The sequence below is a fragment of the Chrysemys picta genome, chromosome 1, assembly GCF_011386835.1.
Source record: "Chrysemys picta bellii isolate R12L10 chromosome 1, ASM1138683v2, whole genome shotgun sequence".
Taxonomy (NCBI): Eukaryota; Metazoa; Chordata; order Testudines; family Emydidae; genus Chrysemys; species Chrysemys picta.
The window spans coordinates 104,652,716-104,666,570 of NC_088791.1; the positions used below are offsets into that span (position 1 = coordinate 104,652,716).

The following is a 13,855-nucleotide window of genomic DNA, read 5'->3' on the forward strand; positions in this document are numbered from 1 at the left end:
TGCTCCTGTAGGCTGTGTAGACATTTTCTTAGCTCCCTTCTCCCCTTGACATGCTTCCCGAACGCGTCACTCCATTTTCACCTCAACATTCTTCTCCTGCGGACTGCTCTAATACTTGGCAGTGTCTCCAGTCTTTTCTCTTCCTCCAAGTAGCAGTGGACTCCAGCAGAAGGAGAGACAAGGGCTCCTATTTGTTTCCAGCTGCTTTTACAGGCTTCTATACTCTTCTTTGCAATGAAGAGCTTTGTCAACTGCAGGAGCAGCTGGAAACAAAAACAGCCAGCACAGCTCTCTGTAGACTCACTGCAAGTGTTCCAAGGAGTATATCTGGAAATCTTTGATGAGGGTTAAGGGTTGTCTCCCTGACTGATTTTTCATTCCTGAGCACCTTACACACAAAACAATACATATATGCTTGGTGGCAACAACTGAATTTTTGCTCTGTTTTTGTGGAAGTAACCAGCATTCCCTTTTTTTACAGTCACTTGTTGGATCAAGAGGAGCCAGCAGCAACTGTCTGTTGTATCACTTTTTAAAACCATTTCTGATTGATTTTTTTTAAAATAAGTTGTGTTTTAGTCCCCAGAAAGATGTTTTGCATGTTTCCACATCTTTCATTGCTCAACACTGAAGCAGTTTTTTCCCTAGCAGTGCTCAACTATTGTCACTAAGTTCTCAGTATTCCAACAAAGGGCACACTAAGCATCAGAGAAGATACAATGGACAGATACTGATGGGAAGTACAAAGAAAGAGTTTTAAGGAGGATTTTGAAGGAGGACAGTAAGTTACTTTTGCAGATGTTCATGGGGAGTTCCTACCATGCATGAGGGGCAGCATGGAAGAAAGCACAAAGGTGCTTCTCTGAAAATTTAACATGTGGGCAATGGAGGCTGGTATCATGGGTCAATCTGAGACAAAGTCCACATCTTGATAGTGAATGAGAGGACAAGAAAGGTGAGGACAGGCCACAAAGGGCCTTGAAAACAAAGACAAGTATCTTATGTTTGATTCAACAGAAAAAGAGATGCAAAGAAAGGGCTGACATTGTCAAAGTGATGGGCTAGGAAAAGTATATTTGCAGGAGAATTCTGAATAGGCAGGAATGGGACAAGATTGCATTTGTCAAGGACAGGAAAGGATGTTGCAATAATTTACACATGATATGATCAGACCTGGTCAAAAGTTTTAGCTGTGTGGATGGAAAAGAAAGGCATATTTTAGGTATGTCATGCCAAAAGAATCTGCAAGATGTAGACATAGCCTGGTCATGAAAACCAAAAGAGGTCTGATTTGAAAATGATGCCCTGGTAAGGGCCTGAGCAACAGGCAAGATGGTGGTGCACAGGTTATCCACATTGTTTTTCCATTTTTATTAGATTTCTCAACGGTATGCATATCTGTTGAGCTGCTTGTAACTTACTTATCAGTATTCCCTTATCTCCCTTCTAAAGTCTCTTATATGTAGAGAATTTCTTGGTAAATTTGTTCATATGCACTTGCTGAAATTTAACATTTGTATTCCATACTTTGGCAACCATACTGTTTCTAATAAGATGGTGGAACATATTTTCTACATTTTTGTACTTTCAACCCTGCAATCAACACCAAGATGTGTTTTTGTTTGTTGTGTGTCAGGCTGCTTTATATCCAGCACTGTGATACACTAGAGTTTCAGACCAATTGTGTCACGGCAACTTCTAACAAGCTAGTAAGCGACAACCACTACTTTTGCACCAGGCTAAAACAAACAAGTTGATCAAAGAAATCTTAACATGTTTAGATATAGAAATGCACAGTCAAGGCAACCAAACAATCTTATCTCTGCCTGCAGTGATGTTATGCCAAGAATATAGGATTCTGATTAAAGTATTTTAGTGTTTCTGGTCCCAGATTAGGTATTTCTTTCATATGTTTAAATATCAGTTTTAATCCTATCTCTTTATCCCCTAGATGCATCTGGGTGCCTTAAATATGCATTTTCATACCTTAACAAATCTGGATTTCTTTTAAGTGTAACCTTATCTCTGAATTTCCTGGTCGAATTACAACATTCCTGTAATGTTTTTATCCTTAAACTTACTGATGTGATGAAGTTAAGGTTAAGAGAAAGTAGCAGCTTTTTGGTTTGAGAATTATCTTCATTTTTTAAAAATGTCATATATGAACACCAAGCAAGAAACACAAAGAGAATGCAATCACATATTTATAATAATTTGTTAAAAATATAACAATTTTTTATTATTTTAACTTTTAAGAGCAGTACACCAAAGCAGAGCAAAGCAACCTAAGTGTAATGGTGAATCTGGCCCTTAAACTGCAATGGATTTATCAGAGTGCTGTGTTAGTAAAATCAGTGCTATGTGAATAAAGGCAGTGAGAACTCAATCCTAGAGTCCCAGTGTCCATGCTCTAAGGGCTCCCCCTGTGCTTGGGCCCCCAGCAGTTTTGCCTTAACATGCAATGGAGCAAAGGCAAATTACTAGCTCACTAGTCTGCACTACAGAATCTTTAAAGAGCAATGACAGTTGGGGCAAATAATCTAACCAAGAAGAACTCATTATATGTCCAGTCTCCCTCATACAACTGAGCCACTACAACTAATAAAACTGTTGCATGCAAGTTAGATGTACAGAAAGGGAGGGGAACTGGTTGCATTGATGTCACAAATGGTCCCATTTGAGAGTTACCTGAGCTGTTGAACTGATCCCATTTAGACAACAACATAGCTTAATTATAACTAGTTACCTCAAACAGTTTAAGATTTCAAAGAATTTCAACTATCATGGTAAATTTCAAGTATGTTATTCCATTAGGATTATTTGGAACAAAAACCAAATACTACTACATTTCTTAAAAAGTAATAATTTTATTAATTATAATGCAAACAAATTAACAGATTTACTTATACATTCTCAGAAAATTCACTCTGCTCAAAGAGTAAGTGTTCTAAATTTGGGGAATTGGTTTTAAGTTTGTATTTCTCCCTAGACAAAATAAAGGTTTCAATGCACAACACAACTCTATCTTACCTATGGAGTTGCAACCAGATATATACATATGCACACCTACACGCACTTAGAATGCAGAATGGAAAGCTGCCGCTAAGAGTTTATGTTTTACGCTAGTTGTAACAGCGCACCTACTTCAATAGTTTTCTGCCTTTCCCTCAGTAGTACACACATTACTCACCAGGAACCCTACAGCTTGTCACAAAAGAGGGAAAGACTCACTAATATCTCTTTTCTATCTTTAAGTATTAGAAGCATAATTTGTTTTTATATAGTCAAGGAAGAAATAGTTCTCTATTACAAGTATTTCTGTCAGTCTTCTACTGGACAATTACTTTATACTTGAAAAATATACAGCATATTACACTAACTCAATGGAGTTCATTTGATACTCAAAGCTTACCTCCAAGTATATTGATGGTGGGTTATGCTCTCCTCCAAACTTGTCCAGCAGCGCCTCTATGTGTTCTTGTGTTAACTTAATCATCTGTTTGATATTCCATACCTAAAATATAAAAATATATTTTTATAAATCAAAAGAGGCAAGTCTGGGACAGATTTTAAAAAATTAAAAACCATGAACTCACATCTTAGTAGCTAAAAACTAAGTTAATCTTTAAGGCTGAAAAAAGTCAGACTCCATATTTTACTGAAATGACTGTAAAATGTGTCCTAGACCCAAATTAATCATTTTTTCCAGAGCTTTGTTGACAGAAGTCCTTAATGAAAATACCATTTCAAAGTATCAGTAACATCAATCAAAAACAGCGACTGGTGGTTATTATGATCACCTACTATCTGTATCAATACAGTCTCAGTTCTGTTCCAGTCTTAAACTAAACTGAGCAAAGACCCTTTCATTTTGAAATGCAGGAACTGCTAAAAACAAACATCTCTCTCATATATTACTTTTTATATGGAGATCTCAAAACACTTTACAAAGTCTTATCTCCATTTTACAGATGGGGAAACTGAGGTAAAGAGGTACAGTGACTTGTTTAAGGTTACAGTACAAAACAGAAATCTGATTAGAGGAGAAAACTAATCTATGTAATGTTCAAAGTTTCAGGATTTTATTAATCTGTTCAAGTTGCTATGATGACACTTGCAAATCAACAAATGTCAAACATTCAGTGGTAAACTGGTAACTACTGTAATCACATGATCTAGATCAGGGGTCGGCAACATTCGGCATGCGGCTCGCCAGGGTAAGCACCCTGGCGGGCCGGGCCAGTTTTATTTACCTGCTGACGCGGCAGGTTCGGCCGATCGCGGCCCGCACTGGCCGCGGTTTGCCGTCCTGGGCCAATGGAGGCAGAGAGAAGCTGCGGCCAGCGCCGCTTCTCGCCACCCCCATTGGCCCAGGACGGCGAACCGCGGCCAGTGGGGGCCGCGATCGGCCGAACCTGCCGCGTCAGCAGGTAAATAAAACTGGCCCGGCCCACCAGGGTGCTTACCCTGGCGAGCCGCGTGCTGAACATTGATGACCCCGATTTAGATATTTCTAATGTACCTATCACTGCAGTATTTAAATGCCCTGATCTTAAATACATTGTACACTGGGGGCTCTAGATTGCCTCAGTTTGCAAGTTTTTCCCACTGACTCTGCAACTTGTAACCACTGTTAGTATTATGAGATGACTATGAGTGCTACCTTGCAGTGTAAGTCATCACTATGCAATGTTCAATTGTTGAAGCTGAATCAATACAATAGTAAGTTCACTTACAGGAAAACAAGGTACTTTGATCCAGTAGAAGTCGAATTTTTTCACTTGTTGGACCAATAGACTCTGGCCTCCAGAAAAGAGATTTTTATTTTTCTTAGAATTACATTTGCTAGCAACTTAATGTGATGAAAACTGAGAAAGATTTAATTTCTACAAGCCAGAGAAAAAATACTTATCTGTTCTCTGAAGGTACCATTTATAAAAGTATCACTATTCAAAACTGATGCTATTACTTAGAGACTAGTGAGAAAGTAATATAGCTCAAAATTCAAAAGCCATCAGCTCCAGGATGGAGACTTGCATACTGCTTCTTCCAATAGAACCTCAGAGATTCCTGTGACCTGTCAGTGAAAGAAAATACAAATCCCTCAGTCTCTAAGAAGAGAGGTGGGATGGTGGTGATAGAACTTATACCGTTACGGATAAAATGGCAGGGAATTAGCTTTATGTTCTATTAAAAGATACCAGTAACAGAACCCCAACTCCATTAATGTCTCAAACATTATACTAGAAGGTAAGTAAAGAGAAAAATCTTTCTGCACCACAGAACAAACATGTTAGAAGTTCAAAACACACCTAACTCATATTTTAATAAAGATATCTGTTATTCTGTAGTAGCTATTAAGGATGGGGACATCACCAAAATAAAACAAGGTGGAAAGACAGTTGGGTAACCTCTAGCCCAATACAAGTTTGAAGCACTGATGATAAATTTTGCTTCTTCTCATGAGGCCAATTTCAACAGAACTCTGTGGCTGCCTTCCAAATCTTAATATGTAAACTCAGTGGAGGCTGGCTGTAAAGACCAACTTTTTCTCTGAACTCACACAAATGTTTATTAATATGACCATTATGTTGTATGCCTGCCAAGAAGCAGCAATGAGAGAGCTGTGCAATGTATACATATCAAAAGAATCAGAAAGCTCTCTCTGTCATCTAATCTGTTCCAGATAAGAGAGTAGGGAGTTTTACTTGGTAAACTGATGGAATAAGACCCTGCTGGCTTGGATGTTGGGAAAGAAAGTTGGCAGGAGGATTAAGGTGGAATCCCAGCACTACCTTGGAAGATATTTAGCAACTGGATCTGTCAACAGAGCCCTAACGCTCACTCAAGACACAAGCTGAAATCCCCAGTATCAAAGGAGAACCTTCATTTAATAAGTCTGCTCATATATCAAGTGGTTGAAAAGGAGGTTGTTACACTAAAGTTTAATCACCTCGTTGACATCCAGCACGGGCACTTGAGCTTATAAATGTACTACACACAAAATAAAAAACTTATCTACCTCCAGTGTTAAATAGGGCTTTAGGTATCCTAAAACTAAGCAGAGATCACAGAGTTCCCAGCCCACACCACACTTTCTGTGAGCATGAGATATCCACTCTACCACTATGGCTGGAGTCCCTAAGCTATTTCTCCACTTGGTAGGGTTGGCAATTTTCAAGAGCACTTAAGTGAATTCAGAATCAAGTCTCGCTGGCTTTCAATGCAACTTTCACTTTTAAGTCATTTAGGCACTTCTGAAAATCCCACCCATGGATAACCACCTCATGGAGGGGCTTAAGACTCAACATCCCATTCCTACACTAACAGCATCACATACATAGGTGGTTGAGGAAGGAATTGCCAGCGGACAAGGTGGTCTCATTGGTTGTCCCTGTACTATCAGAAGCTTCCCCATTTCTCCTCTGTGGTGGCTGGAGGGTGAATGACTTCCTCCCTCCCTGCAAATATGTTTTCTACTTTGCATCCAGCAGTTACTATTCTGAGCTGCTTTTTCTCTCTCCCTCCTTCCAGTTCTACTGTTCTAACACTATTATGATAACAGAAGTAGCAGCACCAGGAGGAACAGAGGGCCTCTCTATTCAGCAGCTGATAGGCAGATAGAGAGCAGCCTTTCAGAGCCAAAAACTGGAGTTAAAGCCCTGGAAAAGCCCAAATAGCTGCCAAATGTACTCAAAGGAGTTGGGGAAGAGCACACAATAAGTTTTAAACCATGCCTTTTCACACTGAATCATGGACCTTTTCTATTGGAATTGGTTTGTTTTCCTAGATGGTTGGAAGGAGTCTACCAGAAAAATTAACCTCTTGAGCTCTACTCCCTTAGGTGCATTACTTACAGGAGGAAAGGTACATGAACTCCCTCCCTATCCAGTAAGTAAAGAAAGCATCCCTCAAAAGTGGATCATTAAACAAGTTATGCAGAACTCCAATAGTGTGTTGCTTGCAGACACCACAAACAGATCTCTCTGGTATGCCCCACTCGTGAAAGAGCTAGCTTCAATCTGAGACAACTCATATGGCTCTCACATTGATTGAAATACTCTGTCTACAATCAGGTTCTCTTTCCTGCCAAGTAACCAGTAATTAGACATATTGTGGTACACTGCCCAACCCCATCCTTGAAGAATTGCTTAACACAGGAGACAACACCCATTCTACCTTGCACATAGAGAGGATCCTATATGTTTGAATCAACCATTTCTGGGAATACTAGGTCAGTGAAAGCTCTGAACCTTACCTCATGGATCTTATCTCAAAAAAGCTGCATCTAGAGCAGTGGTCACCAACCAATCAATCACAATCTCTGGTGGTGTAGCGTGGCTGCCGCTAAGGCAGGTTCCCTGCCTGCCCCAGCCCCACGCCGCTCACGGAAGAGGCCAGCGCGGCCGCGCAGCCTGGGGGCGGGTGTGTGTGTGTCAGGGTTCTCCCTCTGCGCGCTACTCCTGCCTGCAAGCACCGCCCCCGCAGCTCCCATTGGCTAGGAACAGGGAGCTGTGGCCAATGGGAGCTGCGGGGGGCAGTGCTTGCAGAGAGGGGCAGCGCGCAGAGCCACATGCCCCTCCCCCTGGGGCCGCAGTGGCTTGTTGGCCCCTTCCAGGAGCAGCATGGGGCCACAGCAGGCAGGGAGCCTGCCTTAGCCTTGCTGCACTGCCAACCGGGAGCCACCCAAGGTAAGTGCTGCCTGGTAGGAGACCGCACCCCAACCCCCTCCCAGAGCCAGCACCCCATACTCCTCCTGTACTCCGAACCCACTCTTGCACCCCATCCCCGAGCCCTGAACCCCCTCCCAGAGCCAGCAACCCAAACCCCCTCCTGCACCCCAAACCCCCTCCTGCACCCCAAACCTCTGCCCCAGCCCTGACTCCCCTCAGAGCCATCATCCCATACTCCCTCCTGCACCCCAACCCTCTGCCCCAGCCCTGACTCCCCTCAGAGCCAGCACCCCATACTCCCTCCTGCACCCCAAGCCCCAGCCCTGAGCCCCCTCCCAGAGCCAGCACCTTGTACCCCCTACAGCACCTTAACAGTCTGCCTCAGCTCAGAGCCCCTTCCTGTACCCAAACTTCCTCCCAGAGCTTGCATCCCTGACCTCCTCCTGTACCCCAATTCCCTGCCCAGGCTCAGCCCAGAGTGCCCTTCCACACTGCGAACCCCTCAGCCCCAGCCCAGAGCCTGTACCCTTCCCGAACCCCAACCCCCTACCCCAGCCTGGTGAAAGTGAGTGAGGGTGGGGGAGAGTAAGCAACGGGAGGGGGGGGGTGGAGTGAGCAGAGGGGGTAGATCCTGGGTTGCTCCTAAATTCAAAAAATGATCTTGGGCATAAAAAGGTTGGAGATCACTAATCTATAGACTGTCCTAGGGAGAACAGCTCCTTAAGAATGAAGCCCCACATATGTACAACCCATCTCAAGCAGGAAGCATGTGATTACTCAATCTGATTGAGGCAATCTGGAAGTCCCTGCCTAACTGCAGCTAGCCAGTGAACAAGCCACTACTTCATGGAGGCAGTCAATCACATGTAGCACAAGAACACTTGACTTTACCACTACAGCATCCGTAGCTGTCACCTCATGCCATGCCATTAGCTACTGTTATGGGTATCAGGTCCCAAATCTGTAACTTAATCCATTTTGAAGCCTGATGGCTCCAACATCTCTTCTCTGTTAGGTCCACACCACTGATACTGTACCAGTGCAGAAGGCCTTGAGTCCAGTTGGGCTTCCACACAAGGTACCCTATGTGATAGGCTGGATCACCGAAACCCTCTTGGGACTGCCACCTGATGTGCCCAGACTACTTCTGAGCCTGTTTTCCCTGTCAGCTTGGTACTTCAGTGCCTTGCCTTGTTTGAGCCAGACATGCTTGCCTGCTGCAAACACAGATCCAAGACTGAACCACGTCCCCCACAAGCTGCAGGCTTAACTGAAAACAGCTTAAGAAGTGCTCCTGTCTCCAGCTCTCAGATACCCAATTCCCAATGGGATCCAGACCCCAAATAAATACGTTTTACCCTGTATAAAGCTTATACAGGGTAAACGCATAAATTGTTCGCCCTCTATAACATTGATAGAAAGGTATGCACAGCTGTTCTCTCCCCCCCCCCAATATTAATACATACTCTGGGTTAATTAAGAAGTAAAAAATGGTTTTATTAAATACAAAAAGTAGGATTTAAGTGGTTCCAAGTAATAACAGACAAAAAGTGAATTACCAAGCAAAATTAAATAAAACATACAACTCTAAGCCTAATACAGTAAGAAAACTGAATACAGGTAAATCTCACCCTCAGAGATGTTTCAACAGGCTTTTTTCACAGACTGGATGCCTTCCTAGTCTGGGCCCAATCCTTTGGAGGAGGGATAGCTCAGTGGTTTGAGCATTGGCCTGCTAAACCCAGGGTTGTGAGTTCAATCCTTGAGAGGGCCATTTGGGGATTTAGTTGGTGTTGGTCCTGATTTGAGCAGAGGGTTGGACTAGATGACCACCTGAGGTCCCTTCCAACCCTGATGTTCTATGATTCTTTCCCCGGTACAGTCCGTGTTCCAGTTCAGGTGGTAGCTAGGGGATTTCTCATGACTGCAGCCCCCTTTGTTCTGTTCCACCCCCTTATATCTCTTTTGCACAAGGCAGGAATCCTTTGTCCCTCTTTGGGTTACCACCCCTCCTTCTAAATGGAAAAGCACCACATTAAAGATGGATTCCAGTTCAAGTGACAAGATCACATGTCATTGTAAGACTTCATTACCCACTTGCAAGCACACACATATACAGGAAGGCTTACAAGTAAACAGAGCCATGTACAGTCAGTTCTCCTAGTTGATGGGAGCCCTCAAGATTCCAAACCACCATTAATGACCCACACTTTGCATAATTACAATAGGACCTCAGAGTTATATTTCATATTTCTAGTTTCAGATACAAGAGTGACACATTTATACAAACAGGATGACCACACTCAGTAGATGATAAGCTTTGTAATGATACCTTACAAGAGACCTTTTGCATGAAGCATATTCCTGTTACATTATATGATTTTATGAAAATATGCTAGAGTGCAACGTCACATCCCATTCATCTATGTGGGAAAAGCTGGAATGTTGGGTCTTTAAGAAGGAAGCCCATTGCCTCCAGCAGCACGAACAGATGTGTAGGTTCCTTCCAATTGTCCAAACAGCAAGCAAGTGCATATGAGCCTCTTATGGCTCTAGCTACACAAGAGATCATCACATCTCATTCTCCCTTACAGCTATCTTCTGCCACAACAACTTATGGGCAACTTAGTCATGGGAGACAGGATCTTTGCAAGAACCAGCCCAAGACTATAGAACTCACTGCTGGCTAGCATAATAATAACCACTAACTATGTGACTTTGCAGGCTAAATGCAATACACCCCTCTGTTCTCCAGCTCTCTTCTAACTGCACCCTTACCTGCACCCATCACTTTTTCCAGGGGTTTGTCTACAGAGATTTAGTCACACCAGAGGGGTGTAAATTTTAGTCCTCACTAGTGTGTCATGCACTACTGGCTCCTGTGGAGCCTGACGGCATGCACTAAAGTATGTCAACATAGTCTATATTAACACGCACTAGGGAACTTTTAGTGCACCACACCTGGGTCAGGTTAGTGTGCAACAAGAGGATTAAAATTTACATCCCTTTGGTGCGCACGAAAGTACCATGTTGACAAGCCTTAGGATAATAAATACAACATACGCACACACACAAGCCTACTTTTGCTGTGGGGAGGGAGGAGGGGGGTGAGAGAGAGAGAGATGTTCTTACTCTTGGAAGGCTGTGACAGTTCTTCGGCTAGCCAGGACTGAGAGTCACCTTGTTACCCCCTGCTTTCCGCAAAAGAGTCTTTATTGAGGTACCTGGGCATCAGCTCCAGGATGCCACCAGCCTTTCAACCACTCAAGCACTCTCCTCTGGGCTATGGCAGCCCTAAATTTGCCTTGCAGATTAACAATAGATGCACCTCAATCCCCGAGTCCCTTTGAATCATTCCCGTGATATCCAGCCCCCAACACTGGCTACTCACAGAAACTCCAGATTCTCTGCACCCAAAGTTTCAGCCAGGGCTACCACACGTCCGAATTTCCCCGGACATGTCCAGCTTTTCGCTCTTTAAATAGCCGTCCGGGGGGATTTCTAAAATCTAAAAATGTCCGGGATTTCCTCCCAGTCGGCTATTTAAAGAGTGAAAAGCGGCTGACAGGGCAGCCGAGCGCCGCTCGCACTGGGGCCTCGGCAGCCAAAGCCCCTTCTCGGCTCTCCCCATCCCCTGCAGCCTTAGCACACCGCCCGGCAGCACTGGGGGGGCGGGGCTGTGCACCTGTGAGGGAATGCGGCAGCAGGGCTGGCAGCGGCGGCCACAGCCCCTCCCCCGCTTTCCCCTTCCTCCACAGCCGTAGCACGCCGCCCGGCAGCGCTGGGGGGCGGAGCTGTGCGCCTGTGAGGGAACGTGGTGGTGGGGCTAGCAGCGGCGACCAGGGCCCCTCCCCCCCCTCCACAGCCTCAGCACGCCGCCCGGCCGAGCGGCACGGTAAGGGGGCCAGGGAGATGGAGAAGGGGGGCAGTCAGGGGACAGGGAGCGGGGGAGGGGGGGTGTTGGATGGGTCGGGAGTTCTGGGGGGGGCTGTCAGGGGGGCAGGGGTGTGGAGAGGGGTCGAGGCAGGCAAGGACAGGGAGCAGGGGGGGTTAGATGGGTCGGGGGTTCTGGGGGCACTCTTAGGGGGACGGGGTGTGAAGAGGGGTCGAGGCAAGCAGGGAGTAGAGGGGGTTGGATGGGTCAGGAGTTCTGGGGGTCCTGTCAGGGGGCGGGGAGCAGTTGGATAGAGTATGGGAGTCCCGGGGGTCTGTCTGGGGGCGAGGGTGTGAATACGGGGTGGGGGTGTGGATAAGGGTCGGGACAGTCAGGGGACAGATAGGGTCCTAGGGGGGCAGTTAGGGTGGAGGGTTCTCAGGACGGGGCAGTCAGGGGACAAGAAGCAGGGAGGCTTAGATAGGAGGTGGGATTCTAGGGGGCAGTTAGTGGCAGGGGTCCCAGGAGGGGGCAGTCAGGGGACAAGGAGCGGGGGGAGTTGGGGGTTCTGAGGGGGGCAGTCGGGGGTGGGAGGGAGTGGATGGGGGTGGGACAGGGCAGGGCTAGAGCAGGGCTCCCCCCCCACCCCGACCTCTTTTTTGATTGTGGAAATATGGTAACCCTAGTTCAGCATACCCCAGTTTACCTATTTTACCTTAAACCACCACTCCTGTACAACACACAACACTTGTGAGCACTTAAACTTATTTTTGTTTTGCTGTAAAAATGAAGATTTAACTAGAAATAAGAACGGTGGAAACAAAAGTGTGTGGGGCGGGGGGAGGGATAGCTCAGTGATTTGAGCATTGGCCTGCTAAACCCCGGGTTGTGAGCTCAGTCCTTGAGGGGGCCATTTAGGGACCTGGGGCAAAAATCTGTCTGGGGATTGGTCTTGCTCTGAGCAGGGGGTTGGAATAGATGACCTCCTGAGGTCCCTTCCAACCCTGATATTCTATGAAAAGGTTTACAATATAAAACAAAATCATAAAATGTGAATCTGGGTCTACACTTATCAACAGTTACCCTTCTATTTAATAAAGTAGATTTCCGCCAAAAGGTCAGTCTGTTGCAGGGATAGCTGGTTTCTTAAGAACCATAATCTGAAAGTTCAGAAAATCATCCCCACTCCACACAGGGTTATCCCCAGTAAATGGATGGGGTGCTTCTCCCTCCCTGTTGTACCAAAACCAGCCTTCAGTTTCTATTCATAGACAGGGTGAATACCTACTTGTTGTAATGTTTTCTTATTTGTTTTTACCTTTAATTGGTTTCATTTGTTTGTTGTTGCCTCTGATGGCTTCCCATTCAAAGTCTTAGTAGTATTGCTCAAGGCTAAACAACTGAGCTTGCATAGCATCACCAGCCAAACAGGGTGGGGTGGCAACTCCCCCTTGCCCAAATGGCCCATTACATTATCTCCAGATGACTAATTTCTACTCTAAGTGCAGAAAGCATACTTTCAATATATATACACCTTGCAATGATTATGAATCTTAACAAGTTATGAGCTTTTTATAGATATCTTACATGTTACTGTTTACAAATAAATGTCATGTAAGACATGTTTAGTTTAGTTTAGTCTGTCAAATCTCAGTGAGATGTTTGAGAATAGGGGATCCATTGCCAAGGGGGGTCTGTCTCAGAGGTACTCAAATATTATGGTATTAGGCTATGGCTGCCATAGTATTTTACAGAAATGCATAACTGATGCCAGACCAAAAGGCAACACCCAGAATTATTAGTGTTGGTCTCTTATAAGAAACCTGTGATATTTCCAGTGGTTGCACTACATTCCCCCACCCCACACCTCCAAAACACACTTAAGTGTTTGCAGAAGTCTGGAGAGCACAGCCAGTCACCTTCCTTAGGAAGTTACATAATTGCAGACACACTATTTTCTACCTTTTCCTACCAGAAATACTAGATCCTTTATATTGAGACACTCCTTGCCTTTTATTTGGAAATACCTGATGTAAAGAATCTGTTTCTTCTTTCACCTAGTGGCATGAGCTGAATGGTATTCTTCGTCAGGAGAAATTAAACTTCTGGCAGCCTTCAGGAAATTATTTAAGATCAATTCAGTAGCCCCATTTAACATTGCTGGAGACCCAGAGCCTTCAGTGACAGATGTCACTTAAGTCTCTCCCCTCCCCTTTCCTCATAGGGAAGTATACTAGCTAACCCAGAGAAGCCAAAGGATTCCAGGCCAACAGCTCAGTGACACTGGTACTAGGGCTTTGCACCAAAA

General features: G+C 44.8%; 1 protein-coding gene across 3 annotated transcripts in view; it reads right to left on the reverse strand.

Moving 5' to 3' along the window:
• The window catches only part of BRAF (B-Raf proto-oncogene, serine/threonine kinase), a 130,493-nt gene that overhangs the window by 104,542 nt on the left and 12,096 nt on the right, over positions 1 to 13,855 (reverse strand). For 2 of the 3 annotated variants that reach the window (XM_005296375.5, XM_005296376.5), the window contains exon 2: positions 3,413 to 3,514. In XM_005296375.5, coding sequence (XP_005296432.1) covers positions 3,413 to 3,514 — 102 coding nt within the window. Of the gene's footprint in view, positions 1 to 3,412; positions 3,515 to 4,736; positions 5,078 to 13,855 lie in introns of all 3 variants that reach the window. The other variant, XM_042851830.2, reaches the window with a different exon arrangement.